This window comes from Chenopodium album, chromosome 19 (genome assembly GCF_948465745.1).
Source record: "Chenopodium album chromosome 19, dcCheAlbu1.1, whole genome shotgun sequence".
Classification (NCBI taxonomy): domain Eukaryota; kingdom Viridiplantae; phylum Streptophyta; class Magnoliopsida; order Caryophyllales; family Amaranthaceae; genus Chenopodium; species Chenopodium album.
In genome coordinates this window covers 7,864,739-7,889,416 of record NC_137852.1, presented here as the reverse complement: position 1 = coordinate 7,889,416, position 24,678 = coordinate 7,864,739, and the positions used below count along the sequence as shown (strand labels likewise).

Genomic DNA, 24,678 nt, shown 5'->3' with positions numbered 1-24,678 from the left:
GAAGTTTATGTCTCACAACCAGAAGGCTTAGTTTTGAATGGCAATGAAGATAAAGTTTTCAGGTTGAGGAAAGCATTGTACGGGCTAAAACAAGCACCTCGTGCTTGGTATAGTAGAATCGATGCATTTTTCTATGAAAGTGGGTTCACTAGAAGTGAAAATGAACCTACTCTTTACTTGAAGAGGCAAAGCAATGGAGAATTTCTGGTTGTATGCTTATATGTTGATGATATGATTTACATGGGTTCATGTGAGTCATTAGTTGCTAAGTTCAAGTCAAGCATGATGACCAACTTTGAGATGACTGATTTAGGTCTTCTTCGATATTTTTTGGGTCTTGAAGTCAAGCAGAGTGAGGAAGGTATATTTGTCAGCCAAGAAAAGTATGCTACTGACTTGTTAAAAAAATTCAATATGGGTTGTTGTGAGGAAGCAGCAACTCCTATGAATACAAATGAAAAGCTGCAGCGTGAAGATGGAACTGAGAATGCAGACCCGACTTATTTCAGGAGCCTAGTTAGGGGTCTAAATTACTTAACACACACTCGACCCGACATCTCTTTTGATGTGAGTGTCGTGTCGAGGTATATGCATAGCCCAACAAGGCAACATCTTGGTGCAGCCAAGAGAATACTACGCTATGTAGCTGGAACAGTCAGATTTGGTCTTTGGTATTCGAAGGTGTCAAGTTGCAAGCTGATCGGGTACACTGACAGCGATTGGGCAGGAAGTTTGGATGATCGAAAAAGCACTTCTGGCAACTGTTTTAGTTTTGGTTCAGCAATGGTGACTTGGAGTTCTAAGAAGCAGGAAACTGTAGCTCTCTCAACCTGTGAAGCAGAGTATATAGCAGCATCTGTAGCAGCAAGGCAAGCTATTTGGCTCAAAAAAATTCTTGCAGACTTCAATTTTGAGCAAAATGAAGCAACAGAGGTATACTGTGACAACAAGTCAGCAATAGCATTGACTAAAAATCCTTGCTTTCATGGTAGAACCAAGCACATGGATACTCATCACCACTTCATTCGGCAGCTAGTAAATGATGGAAAGATCAAGTTGACTTTTTGTGGCACAAATGAGCAAGTTGTAGATATATTTACAAAATCTCTTTCCCCTGCCAAGCATCTTTTTTTCAGATCAATGTTGGGTGTATGTGATTTTGACTCAAGGGGGAGTGTTGAGTAATGGTCAAAATCAGTTCCTATTTATTAGGAAAGTTGGTAGGCTTAGGATCTTGATTAAAATAATGTAGTTGTTGTTAGTGACTTAGTGGTAAGTTATTATAGCCGATTAGTGGAAGTACAGGTCACTAATTTGTAGGAGTTTAGTTTGCAGTTTGTTACTTTCATTTCTTATTTAAAGCCTTGTATTTTGTTTTTGAGTGGCATGAACAATCAGCTTTCTTTGGTTTTCTCTCTTTAATCATTTTGCTTTCTTAAACATATTCAGTTGACTTGTATTTTCATCTGCATGCATGTCAATCAAGTAAAAACAAGTTATAATCCGTTACATTTAAGGTGTCAATGCAGCATGCGCATTCCATTTTAAAAGGAAGGGTTGGATGAGATTTAAAGCTTGTAAAATTTGTATCACGTTAACTCTAATACCTATTAAAGGATTAACCTAGTCAAAATCTAAACTTGATGATTTAAGCCCAAATGTGATTAGTGATAATAATAATAATAATAATAATAATAATAATAATAATAATAATAATAATAATAATAATAATAATAAAATGGTTGTAACCCACATATTAGATATTTTTACCACTTGTAATTGACAAATTTTCCTTTATATTTAAGTCTACTTTAAACTTGAACATAATATAAGCAATTCACATTTACTTATCACATTATATCCTTGCCAATTTATTCATTGCACATTTTTTATATGCATAATTTTAATCTCTAAACACTTTTAATAGCATTTACACGCTAAAAAATATATCATTACTACTCTTTGCATTTTTATAATGTTACACTTTGACTTGCACTGTTGCACATATAGTTTTTTGGTGACTTTAATTGACTCTTGAAATATTAAATAGATTATATTAAAAAGATAATGAAGATAAAAGTTTATTGAGAAGTAAGAGACGTGAAAAAAGAGAAGTAAATAATATAGAAAATAGGCATATAAAGGACCTTTTCCCACCAATTAATCAAATCTCGGCACAAAACACATTGCTAATACTCCTAGGTAATTTGTTTGGGTATATATCACCTCCATTACATATTAGTTGTTACTTTGTGGTATTATTTGTTAGGCATAAAATATTTCAAAGTTGTAACTAATATGTAACGGAGATAGTAAGAAAAAATTAATTCATCTAAGCTCGAAATGTTTACCAATCATTTCAAGGTGTAAGATGGTATTGCCATCATTGTCCCTAAAGTTGATCAATTGATTTCCATCATCATTTACAAGCTCTAACAAACGCTGCAAAGCCCTCAGTTGGTTATGTTTGACGCACAAATGTAATATAGATTCACCATCATTGGTCCGGCCTTGTGTTGCATAAGGATTTGCCCGATGGAGCAGCTCAAGTGCCTCAATTTGACCGGTCACGGCAGCAATAAAAATAGGAGTTCTTCCATCTTGATCGTGTGCAAAGCACATATTAGGTTTCGCAACAATTAGGGCTTCAATTATCTTCAAGTGCCCTTTTGCTGAGGCAATGTGTAATGGTGAAGATCTTTTTGATTGATCAAGTGTCTCTTCTAGTTTTGGCTCTCGACGTAAAAGTTCAAGTACGAACTCAAGATGTCCCATTGCAACAGCTACATGTAACGGAGACTGCTTGGTGGTACTTGATTTTTCAATGATGCATCTTTCGAGGATAAGTGGATCTTCTTTGAGCAAGTCAAGTAACAATTGTATGTCTCCTAGAAGTGCTGCATCATACAGCCGACTTGTAGCTATTGATTGGCCTTTCTCTATTTGTACATCCATGCTTCAATTCTGCGGTTTATCAAAAAGAAACAACTCAAAAATAATGACCTTATAAGGAATTAATTTGTCAAGAATGTGGATCCTTAGTCAGTGTATTACGTATAAGGGTATATTTATACAACCTAGGATCGGGCTAAAACATAAGCCCGATAGAAGCTAAATACATAAGCCTAGCTCAACACCCCCCTCAAGTTAGAGCATGCAAATCACAAATGCCCAACTTGCCAAGTAAATACAAAAATTGTTGCTTGCTCAACGCCTTAGTAAAGATGTCCGCTAGTTGGTCCGTGGTCTTCACATATGATGGTCATACCATGCCATATGGTTTTGAGGTGGAACCTCCTTGGTCTTGTAAAGTGGTGGACTTGCACTCTCCCGTGACGGATGCGGCCCAGACCCGTTTTAACATAATTCTTTTTAGATTTTACTAATACATGACTTATCAAAAGCTATTTGAAAAAATAGAACTTCCTCTTTTTCTTCCAATACATCCTCCATTTGAAAAAATTTACATTAATGTTTACATAGCATATCGTACAAAATTTGAAATAGTGCCAAAAAAAAAAAATTAAAAAAAAAAGAGAGGGAGCAATAATTAAAAATTTAAAAGGAAAAAGAATATAATTAAAGCAAATTTAATGATTGCCTTTGGTTAAATTTCCATTTTTTTGAACGGAATTATAATCTGAGTAATATTATTAGACAATGAAGTTGACATAATATAAACTTAAACAAAAGAAGAAAAAAAAAATCAAACAAAGTAAGTAAAAGAAATTAAAGGTAAATTTATTTAGGGAAAATTTTTTGGAAGTATATTGTTTTACATATTCATCAAGACAAAAGTAAAATAACTTAACTTCCTTACAAAAAAATAAATAAAAAAATAACTCACCGGTGACGAAGAGCAAAACAATTCAATACGTGTGTTTGCAATGAAAATAGCGTACAGCATCTGTGTGTTTTCTTTTTAACGAGAAATAAGGATATCTCATCAAAGAATGGAACTTGCAATGTACATTATTGCCAATTATCAATCGAAAATATGTTGTGTTTATGCCTTGCTTATACCACGATAAAAAAGAATAAGTGGCTAGCAATTCAGCATATATTCATGATTTGACAAAAGTAACAGACTTTAGCTATTATGATTGAAAGAAAGAAAATTCTCCAACTTCGGTTGTCGTTGCAAGTTATATTATGGCCCTCGTAGTTGTTCTTGTTCGAATTTTAGGAGTTATACGTACTTGTCGTTTATATTCGTATCACTTGTTAATATTTTATACTATCTCAGTTCCTGAAAGTTCGATTCACTTATTATTTAAGTGTTCAAAATAAAATAATTTTGACCATATTTTATGATTTATAGAGTTAAAATAAAGTAACAAGTTTGATCTATTTAGATTCCCCTTAAGATAAAATTTTCAGTTATCAACCTTCTAAAAAATTTATTTATACATAACAAAAGTTATTAATGGTCAAAATTGTTCATTGAAAACCATGCAAATGCAAAGTGAGTTGAATTTTCAAGAACAGAAGGAGTACAAGTTTATAATAATTATTATTACATTTTATGCAATGATTGGGTATATTATACAGAGTATGTTGTTACTTCTATGTGGATATCTTGTTTATAGTGGAGAGAAAGAAATGTATTACGATAGAATATAAAATGTATTTTTGGGCCCCAACCATCGATCAACTTAAAATTTTGGTTGAATTGGTCCTTTACCATAATATCAAGAGCTAACGTGACACAAAGCAAGACCCATGCTAGCTAGCTGCATCCACACTTAAAGGCTTTAAGCCCAATATTTTATTACACCATAGTATATATCAAGAGCTAACATATTTTTGGACCCCTTTAGCTAAGCTTATTGTATGTAAACTTTAAAGGTATATCTATACTTTATATACTAAAATGATCCCCGTAGTTATCCCTAAGTACACGTGTCATCACCATATAAAAAAAAAAATTCCGCCAAATAATTTTGTTACTTTTTTTCCAACAAAAATAATTTTAATAAAATTAAAAAAAAATTTAGTGGTATTGAATACAATGTTACGTAATTTTATTAAATACTACTCTCTCCGTCCCAAATTACTCGCAACGACTTGACTTTTTGAACTATTCACACATCTCTCTTTCACTATCATTTTTAACTATTATATAAAAGTCAATGTAATCATGTAAGAAATTGTTGGATCTATTTTAATGTATAAATATAAATTTTATATAACTTATATAAATATATAAAATGCATGGTTGATAATTGAAGTAATTAGCAAGAACAATTAAGAAATTTGATAGTAAAAGAGACAAGAAATTAGAAGGTGGGAAAATCCTTCAAGCAATTACTTGAAGACTATAAAACCCACCAAAGAACAAGTAGAATGATTGTATTGATTATAATTAGTGTTTACAAGAGTAATCTCTCACTAATTTCCACTCTAAAGTACAAGGGTTTCAAGAATAAGAACCCTAGCTCTAATTGTGTTTCCCTCAATTTGGGGATAATAAACAAAATAACCCCAAATGGGTATTTATACCCACGATAAATTGGGACAGAGCATCAGGTAGGCACGGGCGTGCCAACAATGGCACGAACGTGATAGCCCAAATAAATCAGACCAGAAGGTACTGGTCGTCTGGAATTGCAACTGCACAGACGTTTCAAAATTGGCACGAACGTGCAGCCCCTGTTCGGGTCAGCACATATAGCTCGTAGTAAAACAGCTATACCTTCCTCGTTTCTCATCGCAATTAAGCTTATGACCTATCATTGGAAAGATCTTGAAACAAGCTTTCACCTCCAACTTGAATCACTTCAAAAATCCAAGTAGTTTGAGAGATATGCCTAGTTGAAGTTGACTCATTTAATGCTTCCTTGCTTAACACAAGTAATTTATTCCCTTAGCTTATATGCCAAGCCTTGATTAATTATTGAGTCACATTCAAACATGTTTCAAATAAATAAATAGTAAAATATTATTGTAAAACCTTGCATAGCACGGGTTTTGAACTAGTAAGTATAATAATATTGAGGTCTTTATTACCAAATAAAATTGTTTAAATTTACTTGATCAGATGGTCAAAAAAGGACAATGTTAGGACTATTATATTATAAAAGTGGGTATTATTTATTATTTTTTTGAGGGATATTAATGTATTTTTTATTCATTTTCAGTAAATTAATACAAATGTATGCAATTCTCAAACTAATGCAGAAACTGAATTGCCAGCTTTATTATATAGCAACTTTATAATGTAGAAACTATAAAGGGAGAATGGAAAGAATTACAAAACTAACTTGTATTCATCGATTCAATTAAAACTAAGTACAATAAAAGCCCTTATATAGGCATAACAAATTAAGGAATAATATGACCCATATTCCCACGTCTAACTTTAATAAAGCACAGCTAATTAACCCACTAACTCCACTTAACTCCACATATTCAGCAAACTACTTAACAACTAACAAAACATGTTCCTATCCTAAATTATAGCAACTACTTTGAATCAATCTAACATATAAGTCATAGTGCATTTATATATATATATATATATATATATATATATATATATATATATTTTAAGTAGGACTTTTTTTTTTCTCTTTTATAAAGTAATCATTCTTTTTCATACAGTCAATCGCTACTGAAAATTGATGCTCTCAAATTGTGATATATACTATATTTATTCTCTTTCGTTAAATTCTACAACGTATATTCTGTCGAAGTATAGGCCTTCCAGATAATATATACTTCGTATAAGTGTTTAGATAAAAGAAGAGATTAATATAATAACTAAACACTTTATAAGATTAGAAGGTTGCTCTTTTATTGTCATATGATTTTGGGGCATGTGCAATTAAATGGAGCTAGATTAGATCATCAAATTATGTCAACTATGTACGGCATAAAGTTTCATTGTTTAAGCAATCTCCCATATTATGGGGATACCTAAACTGGTAGTACAGCAGTGGCAGCACCCAATAGCTTAGTGACCTGCTTGGGCCAAAAGTAGAAGCATTATTCTGGCTAACACATACTCCCTTTGTTAAATAAATGGGTCAAACTTATGAAACTTTGATCGTGAATTCTTGTTAAATCTATAACTAATAATATATTCAATTGTCATCATGTTGGATCTTGTTAAAATCATCTCATTATCGTATCTTTTATTAATATCGAAATTTTATAATTTTATGCGTATAGAATTGGAGATATAAACGTTGGAATACACGTCTTGGAGATTGTGTAAAGTCAAATGGGTCAAAAAATAAAAAGCAGAAAGAGTAGCGAGTAATAGCTAATAGAGAGGATTAGGGAGAGCACGGGTTTAAATTAAATGAGCTTAAAATTTTTGTTTAGACTTTTTTAATTTGTTAGCCAGAAAACGAGCTTTACAAGCTTGTTCACGATTTATTCAAGAATGCATCAGCTTGGTAACATTCCTAAAGATAAATACCCGTATGTTGCAATATTTAAAGAAAGAAGTATACATAAATTGGATTTTTTGTGAAAAACTACCTTATAAAAAAAATGTTGTAAGAAACTACTTTATAAAAACTAAATCTTGTAAAATGCTCTTGCTAGTTGTTACCATGTGATTGATATAACAATGAAAGAGAAGGAGAATTAGGGATTATATGGGTTATGGAGGAATTGGGTGGGAAAAGGAGAAAATGGGTCATTAAAAGTCCTTTATTCAATGCAAAAATCCAGCATAAGGTAGTTTCTTACAACATCTAATTTTTATAAGGTAGTTTTTTACAACATTTTTTTTAATTAGGTAATTTTTCACAAAAAACTGTAATGTATAAGGTAGAGTAGTTTTTCCCCAAAAAAAAAAAAAAAAAAAAAAAAAAAAAAAAAAAAAAAAAAAAGAGAAACCTAAATTTAATGCAACAGCCAATAATGAGCTGGGAAACCCATTTGCATTAGTTTGCCTGATCGACTAAGAAAAGCACAAATTAATATTACAAACACATAGTAACATACATATAACCGTTACATAAAACATAAACTATAATAACAAGCTAGTATATAAGAAGTGTGACACATTAGTGAGTAATAATGCCCATTAAACATGGTTGCTAGAACTTGAGTTATGAGCAGTGCTTGGAAAACACATCTTGCAAAATCTTTTAAGTGACTGCCTCCTTTCCCAACCAATCAACTTAAGTAAGAATCGCACAAAATGAGCAAAGAGCATGATTCCTATCAACCCTACACAAGCTGCGAGAGAAAACCAAGTTGAAATATACATGCCATCATTATCTGCTTTAACATAAGTAAGAATGGTAATAGCTAAGTAGTAAGTATATGTCGTTGCAGTCACAGCAATCCACAAAGCTATTCTCAAAATCAACAAGAAATGTCGCCTACACGGAAATCCGCTTATAAGGAGAAGAATGACACTTAGTGATGATATTAGTCCTATTGTGTTACTAATTAGTAACTGAGTATACCATGATGAAAAATTTATTATCGAATAAGCTTTATTTGTATATGACAATATAGCGGTACCAGCATAGTGGGTAGAGTCGTTAGAGCCATCTTCTTGTACAATTTTGCCATATTTATCTTTTACTACCTTTGTGTCCTGCCAAACGCCTCCTGGAGGATTAATTCCAACTTGGAAAGCCATGGTTGCTATCAACGATGCCACCACCATTAACGAGGTTCGTTGCTCTTCTAACCATTTACCATCCGCTTGGTGCTTCAGTACCTCATTTGCTGGTCTTGCCTTGGCACGCTTCAGATATTGCTCAACATTCCAATTTTGCTTTGTGCCGATAATATCTAAGGCTGTCATTTTATTTTTGTTCATAGCACTTTTGTTTAGCCCTGGGTATCCAGAAAAAAATTCTACCATCTGCATTCAGCATTCAAATCAATTTAATCAAATTGTTTATAGTAATATATAAAGTGAAAGGGGTTTTTTTTGTGATAAATTTTACTTTCCCAGACCAAAATATATCTCTCATCTTTTATGTTTATTTTTTTTTTTACAGAAAATTCAAACAAACCGTATATTGCACGAGCTCAAATTAAACTCAAGATTGACCTAAACGTAATATAACCGTATTAAAATTGACTGGAACTCAAAACTATGAATGATTAAGGCTCACAAAAATTCAAAGTGGCCCAAATCGATCAACTCGACCAGAGTAGACAAACTAAACAGATTCTAGCACTAGATACAAGAAAAAAAATTATTTAAAAAAATTCAAACAAACCGTGCATCGCACGGGCTTCATCTAGTTTTTTTGTAAATATAACTACCATCTTTTATTAAAAAAAAAATTAAAAACTACTTGTTCTTTAATATAAAAATATGTTGAGGGAAGTCATATCCTACTATTAGCCTACATGAATAAGGTAGATAATATTTCAAAAAAAAAGAAAAAAAAAAAGATATTCGAACCACTTAGATTATTTCTTACAAGTATATTGCACACGCAATGTGCGTATGTTTCCTAACTTGTTATATTAAAACCTCGAGATGAAGCATGTTTCTCTCTCTCTCATACAAGTGTTGGTACTCACTAACTCTGCCTCAAAACAAACCCAATAAAAAAGAAATGTTACACAAAACACATTTTTAATCATTCATATCTTTAATTAATTCTTCCCAGTGAAATTGTTCTGCTCATTAAACAATCAGGCAAGTTAAAATGCGGAATACTAGTGTAGTTAGCTAGGGGTGTACATAATTTAACCCGGACCGGCAAATTCATGTCCATTGTCGGTTTTTAAATTGGACCAGTGTTCACCTTAATGTACATAAAACGCCCCGGACTGGAACCCGGACCTGAACCGAATCGGGAGATTCAGATCCATTGCTGGTGTGAGTAAACTGGTCAGGGTCCAATCCGGTTCAGGTCCGGTCTGGTTCAAGTCTGGACCGGTGGCTCACCCCTAAATGTAGTCATTTGAAAAATGACGACTACTTAAAATTGGATGGCTGTGATTCAACAATTTTTTATTTATTTTTAATGCTAAAATTAATTAAAATTATTTTAAAATTATTGAAAGTTTAATATTCTTTTTAATTAAGGGAATTCTTTTTTTTTTCCCCGATAGCTCAAGTGGTGTTAGAGTTTCCCTCCCAATTTCAGATTATCCTAAGATTGATTCTTACCCCATCCTTGTGGCTCTCTAAACACCAAAAAAAATAGAAAAACTAAATTGAAAAATTATTTAAGAAATAATTGAATTAATTATTTTAATTAACATTAACAATTAATTCAAAAATCATTAAATCTTAATCTTTCATATTTAAAGATCGATTATGGCTCTCAATTTTTAAAGGACAACCTTAAATCATTGAACAAATTTATTTATGTTCAAGAATTTCGAGTAAATAATTGATCATTTTGTGTTATTTGTTTATATGCAGAAATTAAAATTCATCCAACCTCGGAATGTTTGCCAATCACTGCAAGGTGCAGGACAGTATTGCCATCATTGTCCCTAGAGTTGATCAACTGATTTCCATCATCATCTACCAACTCTAACAAACGCTCCAAAGCCTTCAGCTGGTTATGTATGACACACAAATGTAATATAGTTTCACCGTCTTTGGTCCGCCCCTGCGCTGCATAAGGGTTTGCCCGATGAAGCAGTCCAAGTGCATCAATTTGACCGTACACAGCAGCAACAAAAATAGGAGTTCTTCCCTCTTGATCGCGTGCAAAGCACATATGAGGTTTCGCACCAATTAAGGTTTCAATAATTTGCAAGTGCCCTTTTGCTGAGGCAATGTGTAGTGGTGAAGATCCCTTTAAGTTATCAATCATTTCATCTAGCTTTGGTTTTCGGCGTAAAAGTTCAACTACAAACTCAAGATGTCCCATTGCAACAGCAACATGTAATGGAGACTGCTTGATGTTGCTTGACCTTTCAATGATACATCTTTCGAGGATAAGTGGATCTTCTTTAAGCAAGTCGAGTAAAAATGGTACGTCTCCTAGAAGAGCTGCATCATATAGCCGAGTTGTAACTACATATTGACCTTTCTCTATTTGTACATCCATGCTTCAATTCTGCGGTTTATCAAAAAGAAACAACTCAAATCAAAACTCAACACAAAGAAAAAACCTCTTCCGACAGAAGAATTCCGACAGAAGTCAGAAGAAGACATTTTTCTTACAAAAGCTTTCCGACAACCTGTTCCGTCGGAAATGGGTTTTCCAACGGATTTCGGGGTGTTTTGGACGGAATTTTTCCGCTGGAAATGAGCTTTTTTCTAGTAGCGACTCATTCTAACTTATTTTTGCTGAAATTAACCTACTAGTATTATAGTATAACTCATTTTGTTGATTTGATTATATTTTTACTGAACTATGTTTTTGTTTGTTGACTTGTTGTTGTCAAACTCAACTAATTTTAGAAATTTAATTCATGTTAATAAATTAGTGAGAGGAAATTAAAGTCTTACTTAGCCAACAAAAAGACTACCAATATACAAAATTGATATGTGGTCACACAGAAAGTACAGTACTACACTAAACGGATAATGTTGCATTGTGTAAGTTAACTTCATTTTTGGAAGTCATTGAGTGAGTGTGGAGCTCATCATTTTAATAAACCTTTTGATTAGGTAGTGTTAAATACCGTCAACCAAATTTATTAAAATTGCCATCTTTTCAAGTAAAGGGTCATTATTACTTTTACTAAATTCTAAGTTCTAACCAATTTTTCCTCTTTTTTTTTCTCTCTCATCAAACACCCCAACCTCATAACCTTTTTCCACACAACCACCACTGTTGAATCCCATTGTAACCCACTTATGAGTGTCCCACATTGGAGAAAGAGGAGAGATGGTTTCACTTTATAAGGTAGAGGAGTACCTCCTACTATTGCCAATTGGTTTTAGTATGGAAGCTCCAAAACCTTGTTTGTGGACCAAACTCCTCCTCCTTGTTCGGGTTGCCCAGGCCCATTTCACATTGTTTCGAAATTTAACAACCACAACAACAAAGTAGTAGTCACAGGCAGCAATTGTCCGTGAAAGAAGGCGGCGGCAGCAGAACCAGGCAACCGATCCAGTAGATCTGAAGAGGCGGGGTTCAGGTGGCGAAATGGTTGAAAGGAGGTAAGTTTTCTGAGGAGTTTTTTTTCATTTCTTTTTTACAAAATTAGTGGTTGGTAACCGGAGGTGAAAATCGGCTGCCTGTCACCGGTAACCGGCGACCAAATCTGATTGGCTTCAACCGTCAACCCTTTTGACCGCCGGTTATTAATGACAGTCAACCGGTTTTTACCTCCGGTCACTAGCCACCGATTTTTTTTACTTTTATTTTTTGAAATAAAAAAATTGAGAAAACAATTTTTAAAATTTATTATGCTTTTTTTTAAAAAATTAGATTATTATTATTGTTGTTGTTGTTGTTGTTGTTGTTGTTGTGGTGGTGGTGGTCGGCGTGGGTCGTACCGGTGTCGTGATTGGTGGTGGTTGACTTAGTTGTGGTGGATGGACTAATGTTAATTAGAAAAGAAAATGGGAAAAAAAAATTTAGTAAGATCGAGCAAGGATGTCTCTTTGCTTGAAATGATGACGGTTTGATATTTTTTATGGCGGGTATTTAGCATTTCACTTTTGATTTTTCAGATTAGATCACTTTATCTCACTTACAATTTCAGAGAAAATTTAATAAGCTTTTTAAATTAAATAACCTTTGTTCAAACATTGCTGTGAACCAATATATTTCACACAAATAATAAGTTCATAAAACAAAATGGAGTATCAGATATATATTTTTTAAGACAGGAGTATCAGATAATTAAGTTTATTCCTCAAAAAAAAAAAAGATAATTAAGTTTAAGCAATATAAAATCGAATACAACAAATAATAATTAAACAAAATAGAGGTTAATTTACTTAGTAGGGCAAAAAATTTCAAAGCAGATTGTATTACAAAATCATCAAAATAATGTAGTAAATAACTCACCGATGAGTCGATGATGAACAGCAAATTAACCCCAATATGTGTACTGTGTGTTTTCTATGAAAAATGTATGTGTTTGTTTAAACGAGAAATAATGAAGTCTCATCCAATGGAGACGCAATATATAATTGCCAATCATCAGTTGAACAAATACTGTTTTTAATACATGCTTGGCTTATAGTCTTATACCACGATGATTAGCACAAGTGGCTAACAACTCAGCATACATTCATGTTTAAACAAAAGTTTGACATGATTTGACAAAAGTTGACAAAAATTTATAATAACTAGCCTAAGAAAATTCTCCAACTTTGGTTGTCGCTGGAAGCTATGCCCCTCTTCAATTAGTCGCTCTGTTCCGACAACTTTAATCATAACTAGCCTAAGAAATAATCTAAGAATGAAAATTCTCCAACTTTGGTTGTCGCTAGAAGCTATGCTCCTCTTAAATTAGTTGCTCTCATTCCAACAACTTTAATCACGTGTCGATGGGTGTATTTGATATTTCAATTCACCTATTATTTAAGCTTTTTATATGCAACCCTATTACAAAATAATAGTTGGATCTACTTCAAATAAAAAGTGTTTATGTTAGTCTCAGATGGTTAGAAAGGCAAAACATTACTGATCAGAGTAGAATTATTATTTTGCAAATATGATGTATAAAATGAAGTAAATCTTTTTTCGGTAAAATAATACATGTATGTAAATTTAAAATAATAAGTATTACAAATTCAAGAAATACATTGCTACTGTAGTACTAAATATTATTATTACCTACATAGCTATGTATTATTCAATAGATCAACGAACTTACAAGTTACAACTGTCGTTTCTAAAAAAATATAAAAAATCCAAAACCTCTCTTCTCTCTCCTCAACACAGTTTCCCACTGAAAACCTAGGGCCTCACCAGGGATCCGGCTCCGCGGCCGGAGCTCTGGTGAAACCCCTTTTGTTAATTGAGTTTTTCTAATTGTCGCTTCTCTCATGTGGGTAGTTCCAATTCCAGCAAGCTTTCTCCTCTTTCAAGTAAGGGTTTCGGCCGGGGTTGCTTAGGGTATAATACCATCTTCTCCGGTGGCCGCTCCTTGAGTTGGGGTGTGTTTTCTTTTGTGTTGCAGGGAGACCTCGAAGGTCTTGATTAGTTGCAAGTCCTTACCGCCAAGAAGGAAGATCGGGTTTACAAATCCGGTTGTAGTCGTTTTAGGGGTCTTGGGCTAGCTCTAACGCCGCTGTCAGGGGATCGCCGGAAAAAAGGTTATCGCGACAGGTGTTTGGTAAAGTTAGGGTTTTGTAGATTTCTTGCATTTTGCTTCAAAATCTCTGTTTTGGTTTTATTTTGGTTGGTTTGTATGTTGTCTTCTTGTCTTTGCTTGCCGGTTTGGTTCTCTTTAGTTTTAATTGTGGTTTTAAGTTCGCTAGTCTGTATGGTTAGTGACTTCCTGTCTTTTTGGGTTCTTTGCTGAGATGGTGTTGTTCTTGGATGCTATTGTTGTTGTTTAATAGTAACGTAGTTAGAACTAGCAAGTTTAACGTAGAGGAGAAAATCGTGTAAGTAGTATGTAACCTATGTTTTCGGCACTAGTTAGGCAGTTGTTAGCTTAAGATTAGGCTTTATTAGTGTTAGTCTTCAACCCATATAATTAAATGAAAATAGTATGGTACACTTGGGTGCACTCGAAACACGAAAAGAACATATACTGTTATTCGACAAAGAACATTCCGTGTATGACAAAGAACATACTTATATTAGGCAAATAACATACCTATATAAGTATATATGTTTGACAACATGTTCTTTTATACTTTTATTTTTTTAACATATGTTGATTAAACATATTTTTTAGGTTTAAATAATATAAAATATGTTCTTTGAATTTGGCTAGTATGTTATTTGAGGTAATGAGTGATGCACAAATTATTTTTTTATTTATTTATTATCATATATTATTTTTTATTATTATCGTATGTTCTTTGAGTTTGATCAGTGTGTTCTTTGCGTATTTTTTTGATGTTTAGTGTTCTTTGGGTATTAATTATAGTATATTCTTTACATTATAACTTATGTTCTTTTAACATATGTTATTTTGAATTTTGAAATTTAATTTGAACATGAAATCTTGAATTTTTTTTAATTGAAAATAATTTTAGAGAGAGAAAACTAAACTTATTATGGAAAGTTGAATTTTTGAAAAGAGAGAAAACTATCTATTTTTGGGGAAATGATACCGTTGGTAAAGATTTTTTTCGTTAATGTGTAATTTTTTATGAAATTTTAATAAAGTTTTTAACATGTTCTTTTTGTAATGTATTTATGTTCTTTAGTAATGCATATTCTTTGTTAAAACATACATGTTCTTTTTTCAATGGTAAGCTAATTTTAAATTAGCTTGTCATGCCACATATGATTTCAAGCTAACTTTCTTTATAGCTATTTTGTGCCCCAATGGCTAGCTACCAGCTTGCTAATTAAATAAGCTTGACTTTTTCAATTAGCCCTAGAAATTTAATAATTTTAATATACTAATGTCCAAAAATTTTGGAAACTTTTTTGTCAAGCAAATTAGCTTGGCCAAGCTAATTGTATTTTTTAGCTCCAATGGTCAAGCTAGTAGGTAGAGACTTTTGAAAATTACAAGCAAATCCCTAGCTAAAACCATTGGAGTTGCTCAAATGTTCTTTCCGCCTTTTTTTTGTTTAACCGGCTCATGGTGCACAAAACAAACATTATAATTAAAGGTCTTCTAATGTACCTTCGTTATTAATTGCAAAAATATATACAATTTGTGTTTTCTAGCCTTTGTGCTTTAACTTTCTGTGCATGTATTTATTCTAATTTCCCCAACATGAACACTGATAAGGAGAAGTAATGGGTTAACTTTCGTTATTTAGCCCTTTGATATGTACTCCTCTATTTCATGATAACTTAGCAATGGGCAAGGACGGATACACCCAACCTTTCTAATCTAACTAGGTTATATCCCGTACCATGTACGGTTTTTCAATCTTTGTTATGGTGTATTAATTTAAAATCTTTTTTTTTTATCCCAAATCAAGCTACATAAAATACATATATTTATATATAGTTTTTTTTATCTTCATTGAATACATATTATATTGCTTTCTTCTATTTTGAACCTTGGTGACATTTTTTTTCATAATTTTTTTCTCCTTATTAATGTTAAAAATTCTCACATATTTATGAAAAAATACTCCTTTTTTTGGGGGGGTTATAAACTGATAAATCAAACTAAAATGACCAAATATATCTATGTTCAATGATTGATGGATATCATTCAAGATTCACCACATTATTTAGCATCTAGCATATTCACATATAACGTCCACTTCTTAACTTCTATCACCACAATATTACCGCAACCATCTCTATCATGATTCATCAGTTCGATCATGACCCTTATTTCACCCCACTTTAATTACTCTTAGTTTTGGAACAACAATTTATAATGTTTTTATTACTTTATGGAAAACTTACTTTATTAAAGTAAGGCTACTTTTTCGTCTTTGAAAATAATTTCTTTAATTATTATAGTTCAACCATCTTCAAATAATCTTACTATTTCATATTCATCGATCACAAATTGAAGTTGTAATGGCTCTCAATCTTCTCATCCTATATTCTTTGTAGAGTAGTAATTAATTAATATTTAATTTTGTATCTATATATGGATGAAGTTGTACTAGTTCTCATCCTATATTCTCTATAGAGTAGTCATGATTAAGTTTGTATCTATGGACAATTCAAAGTTGTAATGGTTCTCATCCTTTTTTTTTTTTTTTTTTTTTGGAGACTTTGGCTCTCATCTTATATTCTTTGTAGAGTAGTAATGTTTAAGTTTGTAACCATGTATGAAACAACGAATCGAATAAGACTACTTTAAATTGGAGTAATAGTTGATCGGTACTCGATACAACAAATCACAAATTCGGACACAAATTTCGGCCCTTAATAGTGGTCAGGCTATCTTATTAGTCTGCCCCATGTAAAAACATTTTTTATAACCAATAGTTTCTGCTACTTGCAAGATTTTACCCCTAATTGTGGGCTTTGTGGCTCAATACGATGCTTTATGTTTTTAAAAATTTGGTCTAATAATCAGTTCATGATGATCAACTCTACTGTAATACTGTTCTACATAGTATTTCGTAGTAAATATTTAGATCCCCTAACGATTTTCTCTCTATCATCTAGCTACGGAGTATCCGAGTATATACACGTTTGAGGGAAATAATCTTCACAACAAAAAACAGGTGTTTTACGAGGATTTTTAATTTTTTTTTTCCGCGGCTGAAAATAGATCTTCTAATAGGAAAACTTTTGTATACACCCGATTTTCAGTAATTTACTCGCATTAAGTCAACGTGTGAAGAGTGTAAAAGTCAACATATGGTTTAATATTAAAAGAACGGATGTAGTATCAAATATAAAATGTATGATCGAGATTAGGCCAATTTCACAATATACAAAACTAATGTTGGCCAGCTCCCAAACCACAATATACAAAACTCGTGCATTGGTGACTTGGGGTTTGGGTGCTGGTGAAATTGGGCCAAATTCTGGAATTGGGCTTTGTCATGGGCCTGGCTATGCCTTCACTTTATATTGGATTCACGTAATTATGTGTGCAATGAAACAGTAGCAAAAAGCGATACCGCCCACTTGATAAATGAGTCCATTAGATCAATTTCAGTACAATAATCCGCCTGTTTTATTAAGTGCCCCATAATGACATTTCATGCATGCCGACGTAAAACTTTAACCAATAATATCTTTAATATCTTCAATTATAAATTATAACAATTGAATATTATAAATCAACTTATTGAGACGATTCTAACAAATACCCACAAAGCTTTAACCAATAATATCTTACTACCTCCGTTAATTATTATGTGCAACAAAGGAATATTTTATGTCTCACAATTTATACCCCGTTGTTACACATAATAATTAATGGAGGTAGTATATAATTTTGGATATTTTAAATATTTGAGTTTTAAATTATAAAATGAATAATTTTATTTTAGTAAAACCCTAAACAATTGGATTTCAATTTTTATAGATATTATTAAATTCAGATGCATTCAGAATTTTCATGAAGAATATCCGTGTTTTATTTAGATTGAATTCACATCTTTATCATATCTCAATACTAGTTTTGGTCCCGTGCAATGCACGGATTAATAAAGTATGTTTATTATAATAATAATAATAATAATAATAATAATAATAATAATAATAATAATAATAATAATACTCAATTGAAATAGAGTTAATTGAATTAAATGACTTAGGTAACAATTTTATTTTTGTAAAATTTAAATTTATTAATGTCTATCCTTTAAATTTTTTATGTGTAACAAATATATATAAAAAAATTTATTAAAAGAATTATAATTTTTTAATAGAATTTTTTTTATATATAAAATAGCATTTAGAAGGAAATTTTTTCACAAAATTATTATGCCAAGTGTCCCCTCCGGTGATTACTTTTATAATATAGATTTGAATTTATTAACTAGTGTGTGCCCCAGGTGATGCCCCGGGACCCAGATTGATAGTTTGTGTACTCTTTTTTTTAATTTTATAATTATGTATTTGTATAGTTAGTGTGTGGTTCGGGCATTGCATCAAGTGTTACTCTTCTTTTCCCGTCATATGTATTTATATTTAATTCTTGTGAAAAATAGATGAATAATATTACCTCTAATTTACGTAATAAGTGCAAGGAATATACAATATTGTATGTGAAATTTAAAACATAAATAAAAGTTCGTTGAGATGGTAAATGCATTACTATTATGTATAGGAGGTTTTGGGTTCGAGTCTAGCTCAAGCAAATTTTATTTTGTTAATGAGGTGACAAACTTATGTGGTGAATGTACTTTTGGATGATGACATGGCGCTTATACTTTGAAGAGTGTCACGTGGCACCGTTCCTTTAAAAGGAACGCCTTTTAATATATAGTATAGATGTCCATCGTTTAAATCTTTTAAATAGTTTTTTTTTTTTTTTTTTTTAAAAAAAAAAAAAAAAAAAAAAAGTAGAGCATTTTGGAGGAATTTTTTTTTCACAAAATCATGCCAAGTGACCCCTCCGATGATTGCTTTAGTATATAGGGCTTGTTCTAATTGACTGAACTGAACTGAATATTTTATGAGAGGAGGATATTAAGAATTGAACTGAACTGAACTGAAAAATCTGAAGTGAACAGGCCCTAAGTATAGATTTTCAAATATTTGAACTTTCTATTTGTTGGTCTTAAGCTAAATCTTTAATTAAAATAGTTGAATTATGGTGATGAGTAGAGCAAAGTCTTAGGGCCTGTTTACATTTACTGAACAGAACTGAATAGAACTAAAATGAATACTTTATGATTGAAGGAAATTAGAAGTTGAACTGAACTGATTGGAGCTGAAATGAACTGAACTTATTGGATCGGAGTTTGAAGCTGAACTTAACTGAACTGAACTAAACTGAAATTAAGCTGAAGTGAACAGGCCCTTACTCTCTAATGTTGGTCTTTTGCTCAATTATGCGCGCACATATCATACTTAGAATTTTTTAATTAAGAAATGATTCAATCTTAATTCTATAAAGAATGAATATAGGCATAATACTAAAGACTACGGAGTGTCGTAGATTTATTAATTCCAAGTTTTTTTTTTTTTTTTTTTTTTTTGACAGCTGAGAAAAGGGAATTACCCCCTACAAACATATTGACAAGCTTGTATTGATCCCCTGCACCCAGCTGAAAAGTCGTTTGTCTGTTGTTTCCATCTTCAAGTGCCAATACCTCAGTCTTCTAGCAGATTGTATGCCTTGGAGAATAGCCTGTAAACAACCTTCTGATGTGTCCTGCTGCTGAACCTGTACCATACCTTGAGCATGTTCCACCCCTGCATTATGAAGCCTCCACTTCCATCTACTCTGACCCTTTCTGCTGCCAACCTGTTTTATGGTAAGCAAGGTCTGCTCACATTCACCAAATCCTCTAATCAGCTCAACACACTCAACACGACGTTCACTGCCATGCTTCTCTGTCTCTCTGGCACAAACAAATCCCGGGGGGCCATTGGAGTCTTCTTCAATCATTGTGCTAGAATCTGCAGAGTTATCTGTCCTCTCACTCTCTCCTTGCACCTTCCTGTAATTACCATGCTTCCTGTGGTTTATATTATTAATTACAGTCAAGGGGTTTGGATTCACATCCCTAAAGATCTTACAGTTCCTAGCTTCCCATATGCACTCCAGCACATTGATAAAAAGGTGAAGACTGTCATCCAAGTTGTTGTCCTTCCTGCTCAAAACCCTTAGCCAATTATAGACCCACTCAGAGATTGGAATACTCTCCTGCTGGTACACATTAATACCCAAGCTGCAACCCTTCCAAATATGACTAGTAAAGGAGCAGTCTCTGAAGATATGTTCTAAGGATTCCAGATGCTGAGAGCTGCTGTCATCTTCTCTTAGACACAAGTTACAGAGGTGATTATCACCTAAGCCTCTCCTCTTCATTTCACTTCCCACAGGTAAGGCACCTCTAAGGATTTTCCATAATAAAACTTTTTGCCTAGGTGTGCTATTTAGACTCCATATCCACTTCCATTTGATCTTCTTCTGAGCTGTAAGGGGATGCATGTTAGAATGACTTATGCTTTCCTCAATTAAGGCTGCATACCCTTTCTTCACAGTGTAGTCCCATATTTATCACCCTGCCAAATGATCAGATCCTCAAAGTTATGGTAGTTATCAATCGTGTACCCTTGAGGTGCAAATTGAAAGAATAATCAACTAGCTAGTTAATGTTACATTAATATCCCTTGTCACAAGCTAAGATCTATCTAAGTGCATAATGACACAAGCTGTAATGGATGCATAATCCATCTTAGCTATTCAATACTTAAACCTAAAAAAAAGTACACTTTGGCTTTGTTATGCTATTAATCATAATTATTAATTAGTTAAAGTATTAAACATAAAGTTTAGTGGTCTTAAATTCCAAAAGGAAGGCCTTATATTGGAGACCACTAAAGAAGATAATGGTGGAGATCCAAGATATGGTGTTAAACCCTAGACAATGGCAAAGCATGCCGTGGTGTTTGACAAAGACACTTCACTGTATATTCCTTCGAGAAAAAAGAAGATGGTAGGCTCTTTTTTTACCAGCGCACGAGCATTTTTCTATTACTACATTAATCAAAAGCCAAATAATGTGGGAAATCTGTAATAATTTCTTCATTCTTTTAGTAATTTCACTTTAATTTACCTTTTACATTATTCACATTATTTTTTACTATCATTGTCGTTGATTTATCTCGATATATACTTTTAAAATCCCAACAATTTATACTCTCTCTATTTCAAAAAAACTGATCAGACAATCTGACTCGGTTTTTTTATTGCCATATACTACCTTCGTTTTTTTTAGTTGACACCTTTCTATCATATATCACGCTTGCCAACGCATGTTTTTAACGCTTAGTATCTCTAATTATCAACATTGTAAATTTATAAAAAAAAAAAAAAAAAGTGGATATTAATAAAATATATATCAAGACAATTCAAATAAGATCCACATAACTATATTTTATTGTATCTATAAATCACAAAAGCGAGTTGAAGTGTAGTGTGTGAATAGTGTAAAAGTCAAACGGTGTCAACTAAAAAAAACGGAGGTAGTATATATATCAAGATTATTGATACAATAGGATTGAAAAGAGAATTCGTTGTTAAGATATATTTACCTCATCATACCAGATTAATAGATAATTTACCTAGTGGAATTAAACGTGTCAAATCAAAATGAAACAATAATAAAAACAAGTAGAGAGTACAAAAAAAGAAGTATACAAAAAAGGAGTAAAAGACATTCTACTTTCCCTTTTTATTCCTTTGCTTTTTCTTACTTTCCTATCAACTTTATCTAGTGTACACAATTACATGACATCTATATCCTCTTTTGCCTCTCTATCAATCTCAGTAGACACCTTTTTGTATGATTGTATTTGTACACTCTGCAAATTCTCATCTTTTATTCAGAGTTATGTATGGTGGACGAATAATTATATTGTATTGAAGAAGAAGAAAGTATATTGTATTGAAAGGAACAATTTTTTTTAGATTTTCTACAGTTATTCATGAAGTTTGCTGCATACGTACGAAGTGTTTTTTTGGATTTTTCTTGCATAAATTAGCACTACAAATTCATTAAATAAATAACATTTGTACGTAGGAGTTCTAAATAACTAACAATGTACATAAATATAAAAATCATATAGGCCAGGTCATAAAGTCAATGCGTATTTAAAATCATAATCTACTAATGGCTTTATTTTCTACGATATGTTTAGATGAAGGAATTAATTATTTTCTAATAATAAGCTAACCTTAACCGCAACTAATCCCTACTATTTAGCCCCACTAACTAACATGATTCTCAAAGTGGAGAAACAAACTCCACGTACCACTACACTATGACCATTAACATTGACTAAAATAATAACTACTATTATTGACTCCTAATTAACATTAAGCAACTAGTGATAACTAACTAACTAAAAGATAGGAAACCATAACATTTCTAATAATTTGAAGCAATATACACCAACACACCCCCTTGCTTCAAAGCCACCAACACCTACGACCATATTGTGACGATGATTCGACTTGACTCGACATGCATCAACTCACGACACTCAAGGCACCACAACCACGACTTTCACGACATAACCACAACACACGACTTTAGAAGAGCTTGCTCTCTTCTTCTTCGACCTTTTGAGCATAGTTGTTTTGTCCACCACCTTGCTCGTCCCTTTGCTTATCCCAACCGTACCTCTTGCAATAATAGCATTGAATGCTACTCATTGATGAACGACCCCGACCACTACTTTCTTCACGACCTTGACCACGACCACGACTACCTCGACTTGGATGATGCTATTCCCATGAACGGAAACTACGACCACAACCACACAATTACTACATACACTCGACTTTTCCTTATCGCCATGGACTTCATTACTGCCAACACTAAGCAACCACGACCCAAACATGAACACAAATAAAAACACAATACTTGGATTTGAAGATGATTTGCATCATGACCACCGCTACTACATCCGTAGCCACCACAACCTCCACCTTTTTCATAACCATGACCACCTCGACAATAACTACAACCACTTGCATACCCACGACTGCGACAACTAATACAAAAGGTACCCATCGACACATTAAACGCACCCATTTCTACAATGACCAAACACACAAAATTTAAAATTCATTCTGAAAAGAAAAAAACTCACCGTGTCTTACGCTCAAACCTCACGACTCTTTTATTCACAACAACCAAGACTGATAATTTTAATTTGTTTCACTCTCGTCCTTTTTTTTTCATCATTTCAATCCCTTCCCGGATCTAACCTGAAGCTCTGATACCATGTTAGTGCTATTTGTGTAATTTAGAGAAGGAGAAAACAATAATGAAAACATATGAAACCACTCATAATAAGAATACTGCATAATTAACTTGACAAAGTACAAACAATTCTACGACTTAAATAAGCTAACCTTAACCGCAACTAGCCCCACTAACTAACATGATTCTCAAAGTGGAGAAACAAACTCCACGTACCACTACACTATGACCATTAACATTGACTAAAATAATAACTACTATTATTGACTCCTAATTAACATTAAGCAACTAGTGATAACTGACTAACTAAAAGATAGGAAACCATAACATCCCTAATAATTTGAAGCAATATACACCAACACTATGTATTATGTAAAATGATGTGAATAATTTTAAGTAATACTAATAAGTAAGGAGTATACAAATTCTTAGGGGCATTTATTAAGTTTTCCATTATTTCGATCAGCGATTTTATTGTAGTGATCTGCATAATTTGAACAACCATGCAGTATTTAGCTAGATTTAATAAGGCTACTAATTAAGTTTTAAGTCCGTAATGATGACGAACGGCTGATTAAAGAACATTGATACAGTATTATCAATGATAATATATATAAATACATCTGACTAACTGACTTTAGTCATCTTAATATTGTAATGCTTTAATAAAACATTTAAACACATAACATACATTAATTTTGTGATGACGCAGATAGAGTTGCATATCCCTTCTTCTTTTTTTTTCTTTTTTTTTTTTTTTTTTTTGACACGATAGAGTTGCATATCCTAATTAAGTGATTTGACCAAAATAAAATTTGGTGAAGTTAAAATTGGTGAACAATACAGTATCTTAGCTTGGGATTTACTCTGGTTTTTAGTGCTGAATTGTTCGCTAAAGATCCTAGTCCGTTATTAGTCTCAAAAAAAGTGACCACTCGTTGATTTGAAAAATGCAAGATGTAAAAATTTTGAAAAAGTTTAATAAAATTGATTACAAAAAAGAGCAATAGGTTATTAGGTTTTCATGTGAAAATTTCATACAAGTCTAGAGTTGTCCAACGATTAACATACCCACATTGCAAGAGAAGGATAGACTCACATGTGAAGGCCTCAAGTTTAATACAAAACTCATAAATGAGTTCATTGGCATACATATATTCTATTACGGCATACATATATTCTACTACATAATAGAGAACTGAATAACTCATATATATAGTACGGGGAGTACATAAGTGTTTGTTTTTATCTACCAACCTATAGGCTAATATAGTGGCATATTGTAGGTCTAACAAGTATATATTATTAGAGCCGAT

General features: G+C 32.5%; 2 protein-coding genes across 2 annotated transcripts; both read right to left on the bottom strand.

The window, feature by feature from the left end:
• Nucleotides 1-2,317: 2,317 nt before the first annotated feature.
• LOC145595937 (uncharacterized) lies at nt 2,318-3,958 on the bottom strand. Its single transcript, XM_081652368.1, has 2 exons — nt 3,848-3,958; nt 2,318-2,964 (listed from the first exon to the last, which is right to left on the bottom strand). Exon 2 carries the CDS (start codon nt 2,953-2,955, stop codon nt 2,329-2,331), a length of 627 nt encoding a protein of 208 aa, XP_081508494.1. The 5' UTR covers nt 2,956-2,964; nt 3,848-3,958; the 3' UTR covers nt 2,318-2,328.
• A 3,892-nt stretch (nt 3,959-7,850) lies between these two features.
• Nucleotides 7,851-12,993, bottom strand: LOC145596040 (uncharacterized). Its single transcript, XM_081652474.1, has 3 exons — nt 12,918-12,993; nt 10,383-11,009; nt 7,851-8,836 (listed from the first exon to the last, which is right to left on the bottom strand). The coding sequence occupies exons 2-3, from the start codon at nt 10,998-11,000 to the stop codon at nt 8,042-8,044; spliced, it is 1,413 nt and encodes a 470-aa protein (XP_081508600.1). The 5' UTR covers nt 11,001-11,009; nt 12,918-12,993; the 3' UTR covers nt 7,851-8,041.
• Between the last annotated feature and the right edge of the window lie 11,685 nt (nt 12,994-24,678).

Excerpts from the sequence above, each read along its gene's own strand:
- LOC145596040 (XM_081652474.1), bottom strand. The coding sequence starts at position 11,000 with ATGGATGTACAAATAGAGAAAGGTCAATATGTAGTTACAACTCGGCTA. Across the intron at positions 8,837-10,382 it reads TGATTGGCAAACATTCCGAG|ATGGTAGAATTTTTTTCTGG; the intron begins GTTGGATGAATT and ends TGCTGAATGCAG.
- LOC145595937 (XM_081652368.1), bottom strand. The coding sequence starts at position 2,955 with ATGGATGTACAAATAGAGAAAGGCCAATCAATAGCTACAAGTCGGCTG.